General features: G+C 42.5%; 1 protein-coding gene across 1 annotated transcript in view; it reads right to left on the reverse strand.

Annotated features, from left to right (window-relative positions):
* Positions 1-21,514, reverse strand: part of SATB2 (SATB homeobox 2) — a 134,131-nt gene that overhangs the window by 73,483 nt on the left and 39,134 nt on the right. The window contains exon 5 of the mRNA XM_037398642.1: positions 1,166-1,292. Coding sequence (XP_037254539.1) covers positions 1,166-1,292 — 127 coding nt within the window. The remainder of the gene's footprint in view (positions 1-1,165; positions 1,293-21,514) is intronic.

Here is a 21,514-nt window from a genome sequence, read left to right on the forward strand (position 1 = left end):
GGCTAGATGGACTCCTGGTCGCTCATACTTCTGAGGAGGTGAGTTACTGCACTCCAGTGTTATAGTGGCTACAGGCTCTAGATGCTTTTACAACTATGCTGCAGAGATGGAGTCTAGCTGAGAAATGACAACAGAGTATAAAACCAAGGAAAGGTCTGTTAGTGGGAACTGGGAACCCTAAGTCCCATCAGAGTTATAAAGAAAAGCAATGTTGCTGTTTGGAAGGTTAACATCAGCAAGGCACCTACTGCTTCCAAATTCCAAATTGCACTGAACAGTTGGAGGGTATGTACCTGCCACCAAAGGATACACACGTGTCCCACTGGACCCCTCTTCTGTTCCAGCTGAGCTTCAAAGAATTGTAGGCAAATTCTTCTAGGCTGTCTGTTATTTTTTGCCTCTTTCCTCCCACGTGTCCTGGCCACAGAGCTACAGCAGACTGTGCAATGTAGGTTTACCAGCAGGTCTAAAGCATGCCATGCACTGCCAGGGACCTGCTGCAACTCCTTACGCAGACATCAGGAACTATGTGAGGACTCATTTGAAGGCCAACAGAGAGAAAGGGGGAGAAAAAATGAGCCGGGGGAGGGGGGGAGGCAATTAAGTATAAAAGTGTCAGCAGCTTTTGCTTTGCTAATCAGAACTAGCATTCAGGGAAGGAAAAGTATTTTCCAAATGCCAAATGGAGCTGCAGTAATACATCCCTTCCCCATCAGCTTGCCTTTTCACTGGGAAGACTGCTGGAGAAAAAAGGAAAGTCAAAAAACTCCCCTTCTCCCCATCTCAGCAACCAGCAGCATAAGACCTGGATTATTATCACAATGCAGCCCCTGGAAAAAGGCAAGGAGTTTATTTTTTGAACACAATAAGGCCCGATAATCCATTAAATCAGGGACTGTGGAAAGGTCTGCCTTAAAGGCCCTGTATCTTTACCCGATTTGAGTTTCTGCCCCTCCCCTCTTCACTACCACATTGCTACTTCAGAAACCAGTTGCAAGATGCACCAAAGAGCTGCCAGGTGACCCAACCTTCTCTTCGTTTTTCTTTTCATTTCATCAAAAGACCAGAAATTAATGAAGACAAGATGTGCTAATCTCTGTAGTAATGCTGTAATCGACCGAGCAGCTCAGAGAATAGAGGAGGACAGATGTTCAGAAACACCCACCTTTGTAATTGGATTTTCAATGTCACAACATGATAGACATCTTGTAGCATGTCGGCTACTGTCGCATCTGGTGCGTCAGTCACATAACTGAGAGGGAGGGGATTCCACCTCCCAAGCTTGATTATTCCTGAAAAGAAAACAAAAAAATTATACTCTATTTTACCGGCCACTTAATAAACCCTTTGATAAGCTTGTCTGTTCATTAGATTTGAGATCTGCCTAGAGGTTTTTTGCAGTCTTGCTCAGAAAGATGTGTTGTACTGACTCCTGAATCAAACAATAGGAAAGAGTAGGAATAGATTTTAAATTCTTAGCAGAGAGTTGGCTCTTAAATTACTTCAAGGAAGCACAGGAGGTTTCCTCCCTTCACATCTTTCATCATCCTACCAAAGCGTCGTTCTCTAAGTTAGGACAAGCTTTAAATACTCTATAGTCCTGATTTTACAGTCTACAAAACCCTTCAGTGAATAAATGCATTAGTTTTGACTTGAACAGGAAAATTCTTATGTGTGGGCTTTTATCACACAGTTACAATCTAAGCATGGTATGATTCCCAGTGTGGATGGATGGCACTGGAAACCCACCAAGTAGGAAGAGTTCCCTCCCAGCTACAAGTTGCACTATGCAGACAGTTGTCTGCCTTTGTGAAAATAAAAAACCCAAACAAACCAAAAAACAAAAACCCAAACCAAAACAAAAAAAACAACCAAAACCCAAACAACTGCAAGCTGCTGACCGCAGATCCAAAATAGCATTCTGGGGACAGGGGAGAATGGTGTAAGTTCTATTTCTGCTTCTGTTCATTCAAGAGGGATCATCACCTCTTCTGGATGAGCTTGTCACAAAGACTGTAAAATTGATGGCAAACCATTTGGTGCAGAGGTATTATTTCTGTTTAGACAATTGCAGAGGGCCCACCCACACCAAAAACAATGACTAATACCCAGGAATGACTTCCAGGAAGAGGCCAAACAAAGAAAGCCACAGTGCCATCTTACAGGAGAGCAAAGCAGTTCTGCCTTGCTCTGCACTATTGCAACTGCTGCTTTTACTCCATCCTCCACTGGGTTCCTGCTGCCCCACTCTTCTGCTCATGCAACTATTCTCAGCACAGCCCTACAAGACTCCAATCACCTTTTCTCCTATTTAAACTGATGCCTTCTGAGGTCTGCTTATATACGTTTTGATCTTCAAAAAGACCATCTGTAAACTCTACTGCCAGAAATACTAATACATGAGAAAACTATTTCTTCTGTGATAACCCGAGCTCCAGGAACCCTCTTTGGGTATCCAGAAGGATGCTGCGATGCCAAGAAACTTCAACCCTGTCCTCCTCACTTTCTACTCGCTGTTCTCCACCAGCTCTGGAGCTAATCAAACTGAAATAAATGGTAAAAGCCTTTTATCCTGATCTCCCAAACATGATTGTAAAATAAATACCACCTCTGAAACAGTGAAACAAAGCTTCTTGCACAGACACAGTAACAGAACACAATGCTTATGAGCCCATGAAATACCTGCTATGGAGTATTTGTTCCCCCATTCCTACACAGGCTGAAAAGGAAATAATTCTAGTACAACTCCTTTTTTGCAGCACTTAAATCTTTGCATTTACCATTGATGTATCGCTTTGCAAGGTATTCTACCACACACTGAAATAAGCTGGAAGCAACCTACTTCATCCCCAGCAGCACAAAGTTTCACTGTAACATGCCAGTAAAGATGGGGTAGTATTTCAAGAGCAGATTAGAAAGCTTTTGGCAAGGGGAGATCTTGTCCAAATGAAACAAAAAGTTAGTGAGTGGTGCTTGATATCCAATGCTTGAAAATGGGACATAAACAGAACAAAAACATTTAAATGATGCACTGTTTCAGTATTAAGTTTTAACAATCTGGTGCTGAATATGCTGCAGTATAAATAGTGCCTGGACTCAGATCCAGTAGAGTAACACACAGCACTCATTCACAGCACCGTATGTCTGCAGTGCTGGCTCCTTGAGTCATATTCCACTTGCCAAGAAAAGCTGTTTTTCTTAAGGGGATAGTTTACTTAATGTTATCTCTGGTGACAACAAGAAATGCATATAGTACAGCATATATTAGTCATGAAATGAGCATCAAGGGTCCACTGAGTGAAATACATGCTGGGAAAACACAGTTTAGCTGCTGACTTCCTTCACCCCCTTCTGCTATATAATAATTTAAAGCAAAATCACCTAAAAATCCAGAAATCTATACCAGCTTCACAGAACACTTGGCTTCCTATGTTTAACCATGCCAAGTTTTCATGTAATTGAAAAAATAAGCATCATATGTGCCCCATAAGTCACATCTAAATTGGTAATATTTTACAAGAGGCTTTATTTTTCATTCAATTAAGGAAAGCACTCAGAGAGCACACCATCTGCAACTGCTCAGGCCTGGCAAAGCTGGCGAGAGACAAAGAGACGGTCAGGGGTCACTGAAGTTACCAAAGGTGTCCCCAAACTAAGAAAGTTTAAAGAGAAAAACCACAGTGCGGCCAGAGTGCACCATGGGAAATACTATGCAAATTGCTTTACAGGAAATGTCTGCTACTACTGGAAGTTAGGTAGTTTTTTGTTTTGTTGTTTTTTGTTTTTTTTTAATCCTCCTCTACAACTGGAGAGGAAATTGTTTTGGCTGGATTTAGACAAACACAGGTGTTACCATAATGTTCGGTGCCTCTGCACGTTAACACCTGCTGCGAGTCCTTTACTCTGTGTTACAGCACTGCTGATGTACGCTATTTTTTCAGCCGCTGTGATATGATGTGTGAATTTTTTTTCCAGAGCACATTAAGCTGGTCCAAGCGATAGCCAGAAGCCATGGTTTCCATCCAGCTCCTCAGCAGACTCCGCAGGTGGTTTATTTCATGGCACTGACACTGTACTTAAGACAACTCTTGGCTGCACTGGGGCCACCTTGGTGAGCAAACCAAACATGCTCTCTGCACGCTAGCAGACATCTCCGAATGATTCCTCGGAAAACTGTGAGGGGACCAAAATTTTCTCCCTAAAAAGGTCCCTTCTCATCCAGGACCGAGTATTCCTAGTGTAACAGCAACCCCACGATGAGAACAGCCTGGTAGCAAGGGGTCACTTCCACATACACTTTTTTTATTGTTCCTCTCACTGACTCCAAAAGGTACAGCTCAGGCCTTTGAAGGAATGGCTGGAAGCGGCCCGGCCAAGCTTCTATCCCAGCACAGCTGCGAGCTACGAGTGGGGACAGGAATGAGCAAAGGTCACTGTGTTACTAACGAATATACTACTGCTCCAGGAATATCACTCCTCAGTCAGCTCCAGACCTTCTCAAAATTATCTGTGGATAACACGGAGCAGATCAGACTGCTCAGGAAATCTGAGAGCACATCTTTCATGAGTTCACAAAACTCTTCTGTTAATGAGTCCAGTTCTCATGCCTGTATCAATGATCCTTTGGGACTCTTTTTCCTGTAAGAGTTTTTTGAAGGGGAAGTTCAACAGATTTCAAAGCTTGCACACATTCAAGAACTGGCCATACACTAGAACAGTTCTCAAGAACTCATCTAGAAACGGCTCAATGCAGCCCAGGCCAGTTAGTCACTTAAAGACAATAAACAGACCAAACAGTTTTCTCAAAAGACCTTTTTTTTCTTCCAAAACGTGTTTTAGAAGAGATTCTCTACCCACACTGCCTGTTGGTTCTTGAATGGCATGTCCTTCTACAGACAGATCTTTTATTAAGTTTAATCTTTGGTTTCATCAAAATGCAGACAGGGGAAAAAGAGACAGTTACCTAGCTTAAAATTTGCGTAACACCCTTTACCCACAGGAACGTCAGAACATACAAGCAGCAAACATCCGTGAGCTTGAGCATCGGATTCACATGTAGCAACCACTGCCAATTGCTGCTGTCGTTCCACTCAGGCCAGTGATGCGCCACCCCGCCAGAGGGCTTTCAATTTAGTTTCATTTAAAATGCAGCTCCTTTGGAGCTGAAGGAAGTAGTAGCTACACAAGGCAGAGCAGAACAGTATGTTGAACGTACTAATCGTGGCTGACCTCCATACCTAGCAGAACTTTTCACAGGATCTTCACAACCTTTATTTTACAGTATCGCCTGAAAGAGTGATGCATCCAAAGCACAGGGGTTACTGCTGGGACTTCACCCTAGTGAAATGTGAACTGAACAGATCCAAGGTCGGAGCTGAAGCAGACTTCTAGAATTACCATGTTAATCAGGAGCATAACAACAGCAAAAGGCAAAAAGCTGCTTTCCTAGAAAAATACAGCTAAGATGGCAAACCCTTTTCACTATTATGTAGCTTATATTGTCCCAGCAAATTATTTACCTGTAAGGGCTAGAAGCCTCGTGTGTCTTTGTGAACAGAAAGACAGTCATACAGCACACTCATTCTAAGAATGCCACACCTGGGGTTTGGAAAACACATTCACACATCTCACAGCCGAGCTATGACACTTCTTGCTCACAAACAGAACGAATTCCAGGTCCTGCATCTCCCAGTCACCTGCACAGTTAATTTTTGATCTGCACAGTCCCATGGGAATTGCTGGGGCATCTCATGGACACTCCAATACATCACCCCTATAAAATCAAACTCCTAGAATGGGGCATTTTCCCAGTTCCTTTTTGCAGCTAAACAGAGCAAATGGGACCAGAAGACGCCTCATGCTATCACTGGCTCCTTTCACCACCCAGCTATCCCCTGCTCCCACCATGGTAACACTCCTGATTTAACCTTTCACAAATGATGAGCATACCTGAGTACCACCTTCAGTGGATACTTTGTAAGTAGGTCAAGCAGAATTAATGCAACTTAAAATGTTAATCTGCTAGGGTTAAAATTTAGTCACGGGATCAAATAAAGGACATTTTGGAAGTTCCCATTAGCTTCGCCACCCCCACCTCAACACTTCTCTGGAAACAGCTACAAAATGAATCACAAGTAATAGTTGCCCAAATACGTACAGAGAGGGAAAGAGAAGGAATTTTGTGTTCTTTGGCTAAAGGGGAGAAAGGGTAGCAGAGAATACCGATTCCTTACCAAATACTAAGAAAGCCACTTGTCAACACTAAGCAGACCGACCGACTGAATCCCTGGTGCACAACACCAAAAACTCTCATTTTCTGTAGCATGGGTAAACGTCACCTGCTATGAGACTCACATAGGGTGAGGTGTTAACAGCAGACAGTTGCTCTCCTTGTGGACTGACGGATGCCACCAAGCTGGGAACCGGAGGAGGGCAAAGCTTGTTTCTTATGCTAGAGCCCAATGTTCAGTAACACGTTGCAGGCTGTGGCAGCACACGTTACACCTGGCTCAGCCCAGCACACATGCCCGTGCAGTCAGCCACAGCGAGCACCATGGTGCTTCTGTGAGCTTCAGAAAGGCTGAAGGAATAGGCAGTGCCCAGCCCAGGGTAAGATCTCCTCCTGGGCTGCATTTACTCCTTCAAAACATGCTGAGCAAACTCAGATCTGTGGAGCTGTACCGGCGCAGAGCCATGCCTCCCACGGCTGTGGCGTGCTGGAGCCGTGCTAGGTGTGCTAGCATTCGTTTCCCTGCATCGTGGGATCCACAGCCTGAGAGCGGCCAACTGCAAACACAAGGCTGGGCAAAGAACACGACCAACATTTGCTGCTGTGCTGTGAGCTCAAGCAAACAGTTTGGTTTAAACATCTTACTTTTTGACAGCAGCTCGTACCCACACAACAGAAACTCGGGGAAAACTGCAGATTAGCATTAGCACCCAAACACTTTTGATTCCTTTTACAGCTCCAAAGGAAAGACCTCAAGGAAACACTCACTAAAACACCCGCTTCTAGGACCATCAAGCCATTCATCTATCAGCCACTACTGACAGAGCCCCCCTACAAGATGGGTAGGCTCTTCTGACGTTGATTGCATCTGTTTATCCTCTTCAGAGGCATCCTGTCCCTATGCTATAGCATGTAATTTTCCTTTGTTCAGCTGTGCTTTGTTACAGAAATTAAAAACTGCCTGTCCCATGTAATAAGTATATAGAATTATTTATCCATAAATCAGTTTGCAGGAAATCACTACCCTGCAGTACATAATAATTCAGCCTGTGTTTCTAACCTTACCCTGGCTGTAGTATATCATCGAACTGTAACAACATAAAGGTGTAATTTGTAGTTATTATTGTTAATGCAGCAAAGGGAATCAAGCAGAAAGGAGAAAAAAGCAACAGGAACAATTAAAAACAAACAAACCCAACTGACTATATTAATTTTTGTATTGTATTATTGAGCTGCCTTTTCTAGCTCTTAGGGAATTTTTAAAAAATTATACTGCCTTTACGCATCATTATAAGGGTGCCTGTATTATTCTACTGAATCTCAATCAGTGACATACTGGGGTAATAGATGGGAAAAATAATCCCAGCATAATCCTCCCCTGCACTTCTAAAGCGCCTTTCACCAGAGGATCCCAAAGCACTTTAAAAACATTAATTAATTGAGTTTTGTAACGGCCCTGTGAGGTAGACTGTATTATGCCAATTGACATATCGGTGATTCAGTGATTGAAAGCATACAATTAACATAATCCTATGTTTATGCCAATACAAAAGAATCCCCATCCTTCCTCACTGCAGTCCATAATAAATAATTCAGTGAGAGAACAGGAATAAACTATGTGATTACACTGTGATGTACACATCCACAAATCAACAGGAACACCCACACCCCCTGAATGACGAACACACCACCCCAGCTCATGAGACTTTTGCAACTTTAGGGCTCTGCACAGAAGGGGAAGGCATGACCGAGCCAGCCGGAGAGCTCTGGCAGCGCAAAGCCCCTTGTTCAGCTGTCGCTGGAGGTCCTTGCTATTGCTCTTTTAAAATGCTGTCATACACTGTGTACCAACGGTGGTTTACAGAATGAAATTCTGCGGTGTGACAACGCATTCATGAGCTGGCAAATTTAAACACTCATATCTAGCCTTCTGGCTTGCACATCTGTATCAATACAGACTATGCATTTACATGATTATATATGATATTTATATGACTATGTATTAAAATATTTATAGAAACGGATGTGAGCAGCTATCAATAGAAAGACTGTTAGTGCTACGGGATTTAATTGCTGAACTTCATAGTACTTTCACAGATGAAAATCACTTTGATATATGAAGCTTGGTTTGAGTTTTTAATGTTTTGAATGCTAGTGTTGCTCATTCCTTTCCTCCAGCATGACTGTACTCAAGTATTTGACTTAAATAACATACACGAGTTTGATGCCTTGTAATTCTACATATCGGGTTTACATTTTACTGTAAAAAGATTGTGCCTCATGTAATAGATGCTGCTTCACATTTGGGAAACGTTATGTGAGGACCCTGACTTTTATTAGATTAATTTAATATAGGCACTAAGTTACTAGACTAAATTAATAAAGATCTTCTTAAGGAAAAAAAAAAAAAAAAAGAGGGGGAGAAAGAGAGAACAGAATGAACCCACAAATTAAATAAAAATTTCTGGAGCTTGTTATTTTGGAAGTCTTTATTTAATTTTCCAACCCCCAATTCTGTTTGAAAAAACATCCAATAACTGGTAAGGAAATGGAGGGTGGGGAGAGGTTGATGTTATTTACTTCAGGGGATTATTTTAAGAACTGTTATACGATAGAACATGCGAATATCACAAATAAACAGAAGGGTAAGGAAGCAAAGGAGGTACAAAATATTGCAAAACCAAGTATTCTTTCTGCATGGTTTCTACATTACTTTTTAAGCCATTACCTCCATTGAGGAAAACCACATTTAGCCCTGCATAACATCTCTCTAGCCATTTCTGGGGTAAGTCTCCACTCACACTGGGCAGCAAGAAGTAATAAAAATGTGAATAAGAAGACAGAAGCCCTCTTTTTCTCTCTTTTGTCTGAGAGAGAGAACCACTCCCCCCAGCATCACTTCCATGGCATACAACCTAAGTCTTTTCAGTCATGAAAACTCATGACAGGAAGGCTACTGTGTCCAGGGCGGCTCTTAGCAGTTGCCCTTCATAACCTTGTCAGCCTAGAGCTCAGCTTTACCCCCCCCGGGCTGCCATCTCCTGAGAGGCACCATCACACCAGGGCTGCTTTTCTCAGCAGTTATTACTTAGCAGCCCCAACACCCGTAGGGTTGCAGCACCCACTCCTTCACTAACATCCCCTCCGCGTAAAGCCCAAAGCATGGCACTCTCCCTATTTTTGCATGAAACTACTGTCTTTTGGGCAGCCTCTGCTCTTACAGTTAAGATCCTTCCCAGCTCGATCTGGGGAAGGCTCCAGCTTGCTCAGCTGCACAGGAGCAAAGGCTGTGCCTCCTCCCAGGGAGCAGTGGCTGCTGAGTGCCTCTGAAATCCAGACCAGGAATGTCACACACAGCCTATTCCCCAACCAAAGAGCTTCCTTAGCTGCTCCCATGTCTGCAGGTTTGCTTTGCCATGTTAAACCCACCACTGTTCCTTTTGCTTCGGACAGCAGCTGCCCTTCTTTGAGTCCCAGGCTCCCCGGCAAAACACTGGCTGCTTCTCTGACACCCCTCAGCCTGGCACCGGGACCTCGGCTCCCCTCTGGAATTTAGTGCCTCCCAGATAGCTGACACAGGCAGATACTCCTGGGGACCTGGATTGTGCTTCCACCTCAGCCTTACAGGCACTTTAGCGTATTTGCCTCAGTTGCTAAGAAACATGAATGCAAGTGTACTCCACCAGTGGTGCTTTTCTCCAGTGCGCATGTTTCTGCAACAGCCACAAACAATGTTTGGATCACCCCGTCCCAAATTCTGGTGACTGTATTGCCACTTCATGACCTGCAAGGGGCTACACATGAGTAAAAGGACCAGGACTTCAAACTTTTGCTTTCTAACCTTTCTTGCCAACTTCCTTGCCAGCCCAGTGCCACCCACACAATCTGCTTCATGACACCTCCACCAAGGAGAAAGTGGCACCTGGGTGGGAAAGTCCTTTGTCCCCGCCTGCCAGAAGCCTTTCTCAGGGTTTATATTATGGTTTTGGATGACGAAGAGAGAGAGAGGTAGATGTTTTCCTTCTTTGGGGAAAAAAACTGTGTCTGTTTTTAAAAAGATGCTAGTGCCCCAAAGTCCAGTTCACCCAGCTTCAATGCTTGCCTATAAGCTTCACATGGAGAGACAGTCCACTGAGCAGGAAAAAAGCACAATAACATGGCATTGCAACTGAATACATAAAACACATTTTAAAGGTTATAAAAGAGCACTGCTAATAGGACGCTGTAGAGGCTAATAGGCTTAATTCTAAGCCTACGGACGTTGTTTGGCCTTGTAGGACTCTGAATATCCTGCCCACTCACAGTAACACTGCTACAGAGAGCACAGAAAGTCTGGCTCAGGCTGCAGGCATAGAGTAGCCAACTATCTTTGTGTTGAGTCAACTACAAGTGGGTTTGAAAATTCATAGGTCTCAAGTCTAAAGAAAGATAAAGACACAAAGCATGCTGCGCTGCACAAACAAACCCCTAAACTGAATGCAGATTCATACTCTGGGCTATGTAGTTTAACAGCTTAATCTCTTTACTTTAAGATTCACATTTTGGGGGGTTTTCCTTGTGCTGTATAAAGACTAGCAGAACATTTTTTCACTAAATTACTACTTTTGGCTTGCCTTCCGTCTTTTCTTTCCTCCCACCAGACACTCAGCTCTTGACGTCCGTGAAAAAAACACAACACAAACAACTGAAGAACTAGTAGGAGAGCATCTAACTAGCAGGACAGAAAAGCACGTATTCCTGAGGAAAAAAGAGGGATTGAGGACTTTGCTGAAAACCCCAAACAATGACTGCTGCCACTAATTCAACGTGAACACAAACGTGTGAAGATAAGGGTGCTGTTACCACTGCAGTGTGACTCAGGAGTTCCTGCTCTCTGTAGCTGCATTACTGTAAGAGCAAATCCAGATCCATACAAGACCAAACAACGTCCATAGGCTTGATCCTAACATCTTTAACAACACTCAGTTAAGAACTAGATCCACCATGAAACAGTTAACAAAGGGGTTAAGACTTGTATTCCAGCATTTTTATACTAAAAAATTACAAGGAAGCAAAATTTTCCTATGTAAATGTGCATGCACACATACGTTTAAGAATAAACAACAGATCAAAGACTGAGGGTTTCTTTATCTTTAGGCTCAGGTCTCCCCCTCACAGCTTGCAAACAGGTAAAAGGCAACGGATCAAACCTTACCCTTCCCTCACAAGCTGATCTGCTAGAGACAGGCTAGTATCTTTAAGGTTGAAATATTTACTTTCAAAAAACATTTTAATAATCCTAGTCCCTAATTTGGGCAGCACTGTAGATTCAGATACAGTCAATTAAATTCAATAGAAATTTTTCCTTCACTGACACTCACTTCAGTTGATAACCTGACTCTCATGTTCTTCATCTCCCTCTTTTCTTCCCAGGAAAAGCAAAACAATTCTGTTTCTGACGAGTCTAAATAAAGCTTTGCTGGTTACTGAACTATGCTAAATTTCCTATCAACAGAAAACAAAAGAGAAAAAAAAAAAAAGCCGTAGTTTACCACTAGAAGAGATGACTCAGAGCAAGCAGGAACTGTTACCAGACTCAGAAAAAACAGTTTTTCCTTGTACTGTTGATGAGCCCACATTATGCTGAGATGAACTCAGATTTGTTTTCTTAGCCCACATCTTCCTAGAACTGAACCTATTTTCTTACAAAGCCACCAGATCTTTTTTGGATCCTGTTAGCATTTTCATCTTCACGTTAGTCAGTTTGTGAACGAAAGACTGGAATGACAGAAAGAAGCATTTCTTCTAATTCAAATTATAAATTTCTGTGCACATAACAAAGACTGGAAGGGGTTACTCACTGTCTAGATCTGGAGGTTTGCGGCACACGCACATCACTCTCTGAAGTATTTCCAGAAGTTTACTGCTTCTTTACATAGCAGCTAAGATTCTGGTGTAATCACAGCACATAGAAATTGTGGAGCTGCTATGAGGAAAATTAACTCCACCCCAGATAAAACCAGTAGCATTGGTGGCACTGTAACTGCCCTCATGAACTGGTGGAAAGCTCTAGTACCTCCTGAGATCCACCTTCCAGTAAGTAGCTCACAGTGCTTCACAAACCACCAAAAGCAGCACACCAGCTCTCTCAGGCCTCTTCTTTTCTTTTCTTTTTCTCTGTGTGGCCCTGCAGACACCTTAAGAGATAGGTTATCACCACAATCCCAATGATGGGTCTTCTGGTGGAAGAAACTGTTGTTTAATACCAGCACTTCCACACTAAATCAGCTTCTGTACCAGAACCCTATTCCTGCAGAGCTCAAGTGTTCTCACCACTTCTCTTCCCTAAACTCTAGTTCATGTTCAAATGCAAAGAGCTAAAAAATCTGCCATGCTGATATTTCAAGAAAAAAGGGAGGAAAGACTGCCACTTCTGATCCTCTCCCGAAGTCCCAGGTGTCTTGGGCTTACATATGCAGAGCTTCTACATGTGTGGAAGCAGGAGAGGAATCTGGAGGCCTAGTCACATCATTGAATGGAGAATACCATTAAATAAAGATACACTGGGACGATGCCTTATTCAGAGCATGGTACCAATACTGGAAAATCTCTGCAATCTACCAAGGATGCCATTTCACCATAAGGTACAAAGAATACTGCCGCCAGCGCTCTGCTCTGTACCACAGACACACAGCAACTGACTGGGGATTACAAGTAATAACATCATAGCAAAGGAGATCATGAGATGTAAACAGCAACACTGCCCCAAGTCTTAGGTAGGAAGATGAAGACACTGCCTGCACATGCGCTCCCGAAGGGACAGACAGAACAACCCTCCAATAATCCCAGCGTACTCTCCTCTGTGTACTGGCAGGGGGAACCAGAGCCAGCCTCAGCACTGAGGGAGCACCACCAGCGCAGCCAGCACAGAGAGGCAGCTTTGGGAGGCTTACCCTTCTCACAGTCCGGCTGATTGCAAAGGTCACCCTGGAGGAAAAGCCTCAATCTGGTTTCTGCCGACACAGTCATTTCCCACAGCCAGTAACTATTCCCTGCTGTTGGCACTCACTCAGGTGGTGGGACATGGGTTGCACTGTGGGTATCTGCATCTTAATGGAAGTCTATTTTACTCCCCCAAAGTCTGTTGTTCATTTGGAGACATGCAGTATTATTGGTTGCTTTGTACTGCAGGTCTTAAGACAGGTATAAACTGCAAAGAAATAAAGCCTTTCTGAGTAAGTAGAAACTCTATTAAAAAATTATCACAAAAGTCTGAGATGCCTAAAATACTAAAATAATTCAGAGTTCAAAATAATTTGAAATGTTTTCTTTTTCTAGTGGCTTTAAAAAAAAGGGGGGGGGGGGAGGGGAAGTATATGGAGTAAAGAGGTGATGCAGCGCACTCACCACATGCAGCACACCCACCACATGGAATGTTCCAGAACTTTAGGTCTGTAGCTCTGTTGAGTAGAGGCAGCTCAGCTTTTCTGGCCACCCTTTTGATCAGCAGCACTCTACATGAGGACCAAACACACACTGTACTGCACGTCCACCTGGAAAACCCACCGCCTCAGAAATACCCTCCTTTCTCCCATTTCACATTTAAGATTACGGTGGATGAAAATCCAATCAGAGGAGCCCATCAGCATTAAAACAGCTTTCATGTTGCCCAGGTGATGGCCCTGTTTACAGCTTATCACAGAATAACTCAATTGAAGAGTTCAATAAGGGTCCCAGTCAGTGTGACCAGGTATCACTGTAGTGTAGATGTAAAAGGTCAAAGCCATGCCATTAGAACTGTAATCTACAAGAATAATCTTCAGTATTAAATAAAGTGGAGAAATTATAGATGAATCTGTAAGATTTTTTGAGAAATGGCTTCCTTTAGATACACTGTTCTAGACTAAACAAGTTGATCTTACAAAATCTGAGAAGTTGTTCAGTCAAGTCATGCTGAAAATGAAGTTCTACCCAGTCTTCACAATCAGGAGTAATTTTATTGCTGGTGGTCCGAAACAGTGGCCTGTGTTGCCTCCTGTACCCACTCCGAGGTAAAACGCTTTTCATTGCATGACCAAAGAAGAGAACTGAAGATCTGCAGGCCTCTCATCTGGAAATGTCTAAAGGACACTGTTAATTTATAGAAACGAAGACGGCAGTTTGTAACGGAAATACTCTAGTCTTTAGGCTGCGCTAACATAAGCTCTTCACAAACAAGAATGAAATTGAGGGACCAGTTTCAAGGCATTAAGGCCTTAAGCCAGCTTTTACCCAGGCACCTAGTATACAGAAGACTTCGTATTCTACTAGCTGTGTTGTGAGCCTGGATGTGCCCTGTTTAAACAAAAGGAATGTCATACCTGAAGCATCTTTTCAGTAATTTTTATATTGAAGGAAATTTCTAGCAAATGCAACCAAATGCCACAACCAAAACGTTAGAGCGATCCTGGTAGAACTACAAAATTATGCTATTATCACAGCTCACGAGAGATGGGTAGACTTGACAGGCTGATGGGCAAGAATGATGTTCTCTTATTGTCTCACCGGCCTCAGTGAGACAGCAGAACCTTCCGCCAACAACTGCCCCAGCCAGAAAATGGTCTCAACCTTGTTGCCAGCCCTTTAGGCCCCCTTCTGTACAAAGAAAATAGTTTTCATTTTCAGCTTGCAAATAAATGAACGGGTTTTCCTTCCTGCTAAAATGGAGCTCAGATTTGTCACAGTCCACAAGATGCCTCCTGCCCCGAGCGAGAATCCCTCATGGCAAGCGGCTGTGTGCCTACTCACCCGTCCACCCAGGGCCACATCACTGTCACCTTCCTCCTCCTGCCCACGCCACACTGCTCCTGTTCCTGAATGATGGCCAGCCACCTCCCTGCTCTACAAGAATAAATCTCCAGACCACAAACCTCTAATATCCCCTCCTCCTACTCCCATGGCAACGACTTACACTCTTTATTTAGCTTGAGTCATGGCTTTTCTTCCCATCTTCTTACCATGCATTTTATCTAAATTTATAAACAAGAGGAAGAGGAGGTCACTAGAGGCTGCCCTGGGTCTAGTCTACTGGGATGAGCAAGGGATGCTTACTCCACAAGAGCCGTGCCCGAGGGTACCCACTGCCAGGCACACTCACTCAGCCTGTACAGGACAGGGCAGCCCAGAAAACACGAGGGTGCAAGCTCCCAGGGCAGGGCAGAGCTACCCTTTTAGATGAGAAGGGAACATGGCAGGCAGGCATGGCCATCTCTGCCAGCCACATCTGCACCTCAGCTTTCCCCGCCTTCACTGTACACATATGGGCTACACATTTAACTGGCTGGCTGCACAGACCCGCCTCTCCCTGCAGTCAAGGAGAAAAAAAAAGATTTCATTTTTCCACTAAAATAACCCACTTTACTGCCAGAGCAATTCTTTTTTCGTGTAGTCTCTTCTGGATCAGTTTTGATGTATACATTATTAAATATTCAATAGAATAACTATTTCTAAATAACAGGTATAATAATACCTTTTAAGTGGCTGCAAGTAGTATATGCACAGCCACATAATGGGACAGAACACAGCAGTCAGTTTAAATCATGCTCCCCTTACTGACTTTCAAAGCAAAAGTAGTAAAGTATTTGTAGGGAGCCAATTAAAATAAAATGCAAAGTGAATTTAAGGAAAAACATTTAAGGAAAAAAAATCCACTTACTTTAAGGGACTAACACGTTTCTTCCTTCCTGCATATAAAGATACATTTATCTGTATTAACTCTGAACACCATACAATTCATATGTAAGTATGTATGTAAACTAAAGACACAGGTACACAGCATCTTGGTATAACCAAGAAAGGAAAAACTAAGAATTAAAAAAAAACAATATTTTTTTTTTATCAGTTCTATCTCATAGCAAAGCCAGAAAACTTTGTATTTCATCTTAGGGTTTGAACATTAGTTGTGATTCTCTGATGATACTTAGATGAGAAGTCTTCAACAATATAAAGTCAGTAAAGTCATTATTTCTATTGCAGAAAATTATCTTCAGTCCTTTAGTTCATCAAACCACCACCAAAAGACAAAGTTATTTTGAATGTGTAACAAAGATCATTAGATCGTGGAAGTAACAGGTACTTTGCTTCACCGCATAAAAATCAGGGGACAAAAAGCGGGGGGAATCAGTTCATAAAACCACAACTGGTTTTGCTTAAATGAAAAACAAATCAACTGATCATTTCCTGGCAGATGAAGCAATACATGCAAACAGCATGTATTCAAACAGAATAACGAATAATTAAATAATTTTATTCTTTTATTATTTAGCCCCATCCTTTCTCCTTATCACTCTATTCCATTTTTATTTGAAAACTTTTTTTTAAAGCAGATACATTTTGAAGGAGAAATTCTGTCAGACTAGAAGAAGCTGTTAAAAGGAAATTACCAGACCACCTCAAAATGACGTATTTTTAAATCTTATGCCCATGCCTCCTCCGCTGTTTAACTTTTTCTCCTGGCAAAATTACTCAATGAATTTGATAAGACTACTAATATATTTGTTTAATCCCCCAGCCCTCCATGGACAGCTTTTACATGGTATTTGTTAATTGTCAGAGCGGTGGTGCAGCCTCGGTGGGTGAGCTTCCCAGGTGAGGGCTGAGCCCTCATGAATCCAAGTTCATCACTCGCCACATTGCTAATGAGACAAGTGCAGCCCAACACGAGGTTAATTGTCAGAAGCAATAACCTAAATTAAACTGGCCAATGTTCAAATATAAGGTACTATTTAAAATATCCTTTTCAAATGAAAGCAATCTCGGGCATTTATTTGCCTACTCAATATAGAATTCCAAGTTTCACGGGGGGGGGGGGGGGGGGCGGGACCCAAGAAAACCAGATCCTTCCTCTTCCCCTCTAAGGAACCAAAGTAATTATTTTTAATACAGTGACATATGTTAGACAAAAGTATTAAGGAGGGGGCTTCGTTCCACTCCAAATCTCCACGGAATTTTCCCTTATGTGATCACACATCTGAGCTCAGATTTTAACCCAACTAATGAAAATTTTTTGAAATAATGGCTATTAGCTGATGAGAAATCCTTTCACAAATAATCCCAAAACATGGAAGATCTGGTGTGATGTTCCCAGCACTAAGAAGTATAATTAAAACAATATGGGGAATTAAAAAAAAAAAGCGAGAGTTCTCAAAAACATTTGAGAAATGGCTCGAGTCAACTCAAAGCTCACTTGGTTTTGGCTGGGACTCCGGGCTCACGACAGTTTCAGCCTGCCAAAACAAATACAACCACCCGCTTCTTCCCGATGCTTTCACCCAGGGAGGGACCTGCTCCGTTGCTTTCCCCTGCTACGATAATGACATGCCTGCTAGGATTTGATTGGGGTTCATATCCCTGCCTGCCTTTGAAACAATTATTATTTTGTTAATTGTGAGAAGAAAAGGACTTAAGTGGCACCTCGGACTGACATAATAACCAGTCGTTTCCAGATAATTGTTATGTGCTGTAATTAAAATAATGCACATCATTTAGGCAAAAAGTTTAAAAATACCTTGGGGGAAAGTAGCTTGGGATATAATTCCACATAGAGAATCTGTATAATTCTGGTTGTAATCACAGAGGAAAAATGTTGAACTTAGGATAGAAATTATTCACTTACCATGCAGAGTTAGTATAAAAAAAAAAAAGCAGCATTCATCTAATAAGAATGAATACTACGATGCAGTTACAATGCTTTATGCATATGATTACCCATAAGGAATGATTGCAGCACGTATGGAAAAATAGCTTTCAATTAACCTTTTTTTGTATTTTTAAAATTATTTGCTTCTTTGCCAGTTTTATGAAGGTAAGAAAAGCTGGTAAGTGGATACAAAGCTCACTTTCATTTCACTCAGTCATCTATAGCTAATCTCTGCACTAGTGACAATCAGAATACCCCCATTTTCAAAACTCCTTAATTTTAGCCTTGAACAGGAGATCATTTTGACTCAGGTAGTGCAGTGAAAAACCTCTCAACTGAGTAACAGTAAATTTAACAAGAAAGAATAATGCTGCACAAAATACAAGGGAAGACGGTGGATTCAAGTAAGTAATACTAAATGAGAAAAAATTTGGCTCAGCTTTTAATGATACTCCACAAGTGCCTTTCTTTTCCTAACACAGAGTTGAACTCTTCAATCACTACAAATGCCTTCGTCTAAGAGGTAGCTGGCAAACACGATGGCATGAAAAGCATCTTGAAATAGACTTGGCCAGTTCCAGAAAGGATGCTGACTTGAGCTAGTTCTAAACATTTTTACATTTCTCTCTCTTTTTTTTTTTTTTTTTTTTTTTTTTAGTTCCCATTTGGGAAGCTGCTGGTCCCTCTCCCAAACATATCAAATTCACCCCACAACACAGAAGCTCTGTTACATTCCATTCCATTCCATTCCTTGGATGTATTGGACAGTCAGTCTACTGCCTACTCAGGAACCCAAGGGGAACATACAAACTGACACTCTCAATGCACTAAAATGAACTCTGGAAGTTCGACAAGAACAAATTTACCTTTGTGCTAACTGCAGCAAGCTGTATTCATAAGCACAGCCAGAGATGACTTCTTGAAGTCAAACAGGCAGTGGCAAAACTGAGAAGACTCTAGAGCTCTTGAACTTTGATGTAGGTACTAACCTCAGGCTACTGCCATGCTCTCCCTGCCCGACTCCTAATGCGCACCCAAAAGCGAACAGCAGATGGCCAGTTCGTAAGACCAGGCAACAGCGGCACAATCAGCACAGAACCATGGACCTGTGCCCACATTCAGCCAACCAGAGGCTGACTGATCAACCCAGATCAACTCAGCAACAACTAAAGATGCTTGGAGAACGCCTAAAGGACGGACTTTGCTCACCAGATCGACTGAGTAAGGCTCTTCATGGTCCAAAGTAACACATTTATAATAAATAAATTTTTCATTTTTCTTCATATGTAGTGGTTTGATCTCTTTCTCCTTTTAAATCTGAATTTCTCTTTCAGATGTGGGAAGCAGCCATTTTAGTTTTCATTGCTCCCCAAACACTATCAAAGGGCCACAACACATTACACTTAAAAATGTAAGGAAATACTCTAATTAATAATTATTATAGTTTTAAAGATATAGAACTGCCTCTTTGCAGCATTAAAAGCAAAAAATATTTCCATGCAGCTTTTCTAATTGGACTAAAAATACGCCAGTTTCTGAACTAGCAGTTCTGTTTCTGAAGTGTTCTCTTCATCCTTTCACTGGAGGTTTGATGAAGGACACAACTACAGTAAGCTCAGAAGCGTTAAGCGGTCGGAACACGGGGGGGGGGTGGGGGGTGGAGGGGAAATAAGGCAAGCAACATAAAACAGCCTTGGGTTTTTCCTTTTTCTTGCAAACGAAGGAATGTACCCTAGAAGCCTCCCGCCTGCCTGGCACTGGACCTGCAGCAGTGAAGCAGCAAAAGGTATATTAGGCAGCTGCAGGGCCCCTGTCTGGAAGAAGCCTAGTGTTCCTGTCCCACACAAAGACACTGACACCATCAGGGCAAGCTATCAAGCAGTTTTGGGCCAGACGGGTGAGGCTATAGTTACCTACTTCTGTCAATTTAAGCCCAAACTGCAAATGCTTATTCAGTCTTCTTACAGCTTCAACAACTCAAGCAAGCAGGATGATGACCACCTTCGCAGGGCTAAGCTGCCGTTTACCACTAGTTGGAATTAAATAGAAGCAGAAAGACAGAATTGGAAGACCTAAAGCCCTTTCAAAACATGACACTCCAAGACCTAACACAGTATGAGACTCTCTCAGGAATAGCTACTCCGCCGGCAAGATAGCGTGATAATGCAATTACTGCTATTTAATTAATTTATATTCTCAAAATCTGTCTCCTTGCAATTTCTAAGTATTTCGTTTTAACATCAAGACAGTATTTTCTGCCCTGGTTTGCCATAGCAACCCTGCAACAAATGGCAGTTGTCTATAAAAAGGGGGGACTCTTTGGGCATGCACACGCAGTTTAGTACGGTTTGTTTTAAAGCAGGTCAGAGCACAATGGACCTTTTCTACCATGTGGGATTGAACACCAAGAAATCTCACTTCAAGGGCTGCCACGCTCCTCTGCAAAATGAAATGACACTGCTGCTAAGTCTGGATGTAATTACAGATCTGAAAGGATGGCTGTGAAAGTTTGCTTGCATCTTCCTCTCCCTCCTATACTACAGATGTATTTGCTATACAGCTGTTAACATCCTGAACAAGTAACGTGCAGCAGACTTAACATTTCCTTTCGTTTCAAGTGTTGGTACACAGTGGTGGCTGTTAAAGCACGTTTACAGCTAAAGAACGAGACCTTTGTCTGCCTCTACTGCAGGCAGAGCTCTCCCCAGCCCGCCCGTGCAGCCCCAGGCAAAAGCTATACCAGGAAGCCTTGACCTCTGGCCCAACCAGGACACTTAGTAGGGCTAAGGGTAATCCCAACTCCTCCTTGCTCATTCAGTTTCTCGAGCTGTTTGAAGCAATCATTACCAACTCAGCTACATTTTGCGGTCATATTATAAAATGAATCATTGTTTAACAGTCCAAGATTGCTAAACTCATTTTATGTGTGGTTTACAGTCGAGTCACTGGTTGCTCAGACCCCTCAGAGCTGTACTCCCTCCAGTCTAGTCACAGCGGGGAAAGTGCTTGTCTTTGGCACTCGTCCAAACGTACAATGGTGTAACAGAGCAGAATTTGGCCTCTAGTACTCATTCTCACAAGCTCCCCATGAGCTAGCCAAGATTTTTTCAGCCACTTCCATCTGAAGAGCTTTTACTTCAGAGACTCCCCAGCTTTTGTGCAGTCTTAACACGGCAACTTCTGGGAACTGAAATATTTACCACTCCTTTCGAGGTACTCCGATTACACCCTCCCAAGCATAACTTCTCACTACATGTTCCTATAGGCACAATTTGTGTTTTAAGAGAGCTTGTGGAATATTTGATGTTGGGATTTGGTGGGAGTGAATGAATGCTCCCTTATTCACCCTGGTGGTACAGCAGTGGTTGCTCTGAAGTTTTACAATGCAGCGTATTGCTGTAATGACATCATATGACATCATAAATCTCCCATGATTTCTAAAGCTTCTGATGAATGTTCCTACATAACCACCTTGTAATAAACGAGAAAAAAAAAGAAAAATCCTGTGCATTTGTGCACTATTTTGAGAGTCTACAGACAAGTACAAACCACCTTATGCTTTAAAGACAAAACTCTTTTACCTTAAGTTCCAAAGAAAAGAAGGCACCATCTTGATTTATGGATGCAGC

Source organism: Falco rusticolus, chromosome 8, assembly GCF_015220075.1.
Source record: "Falco rusticolus isolate bFalRus1 chromosome 8, bFalRus1.pri, whole genome shotgun sequence".
Classification (NCBI taxonomy): domain Eukaryota; kingdom Metazoa; phylum Chordata; class Aves; order Falconiformes; family Falconidae; genus Falco; species Falco rusticolus.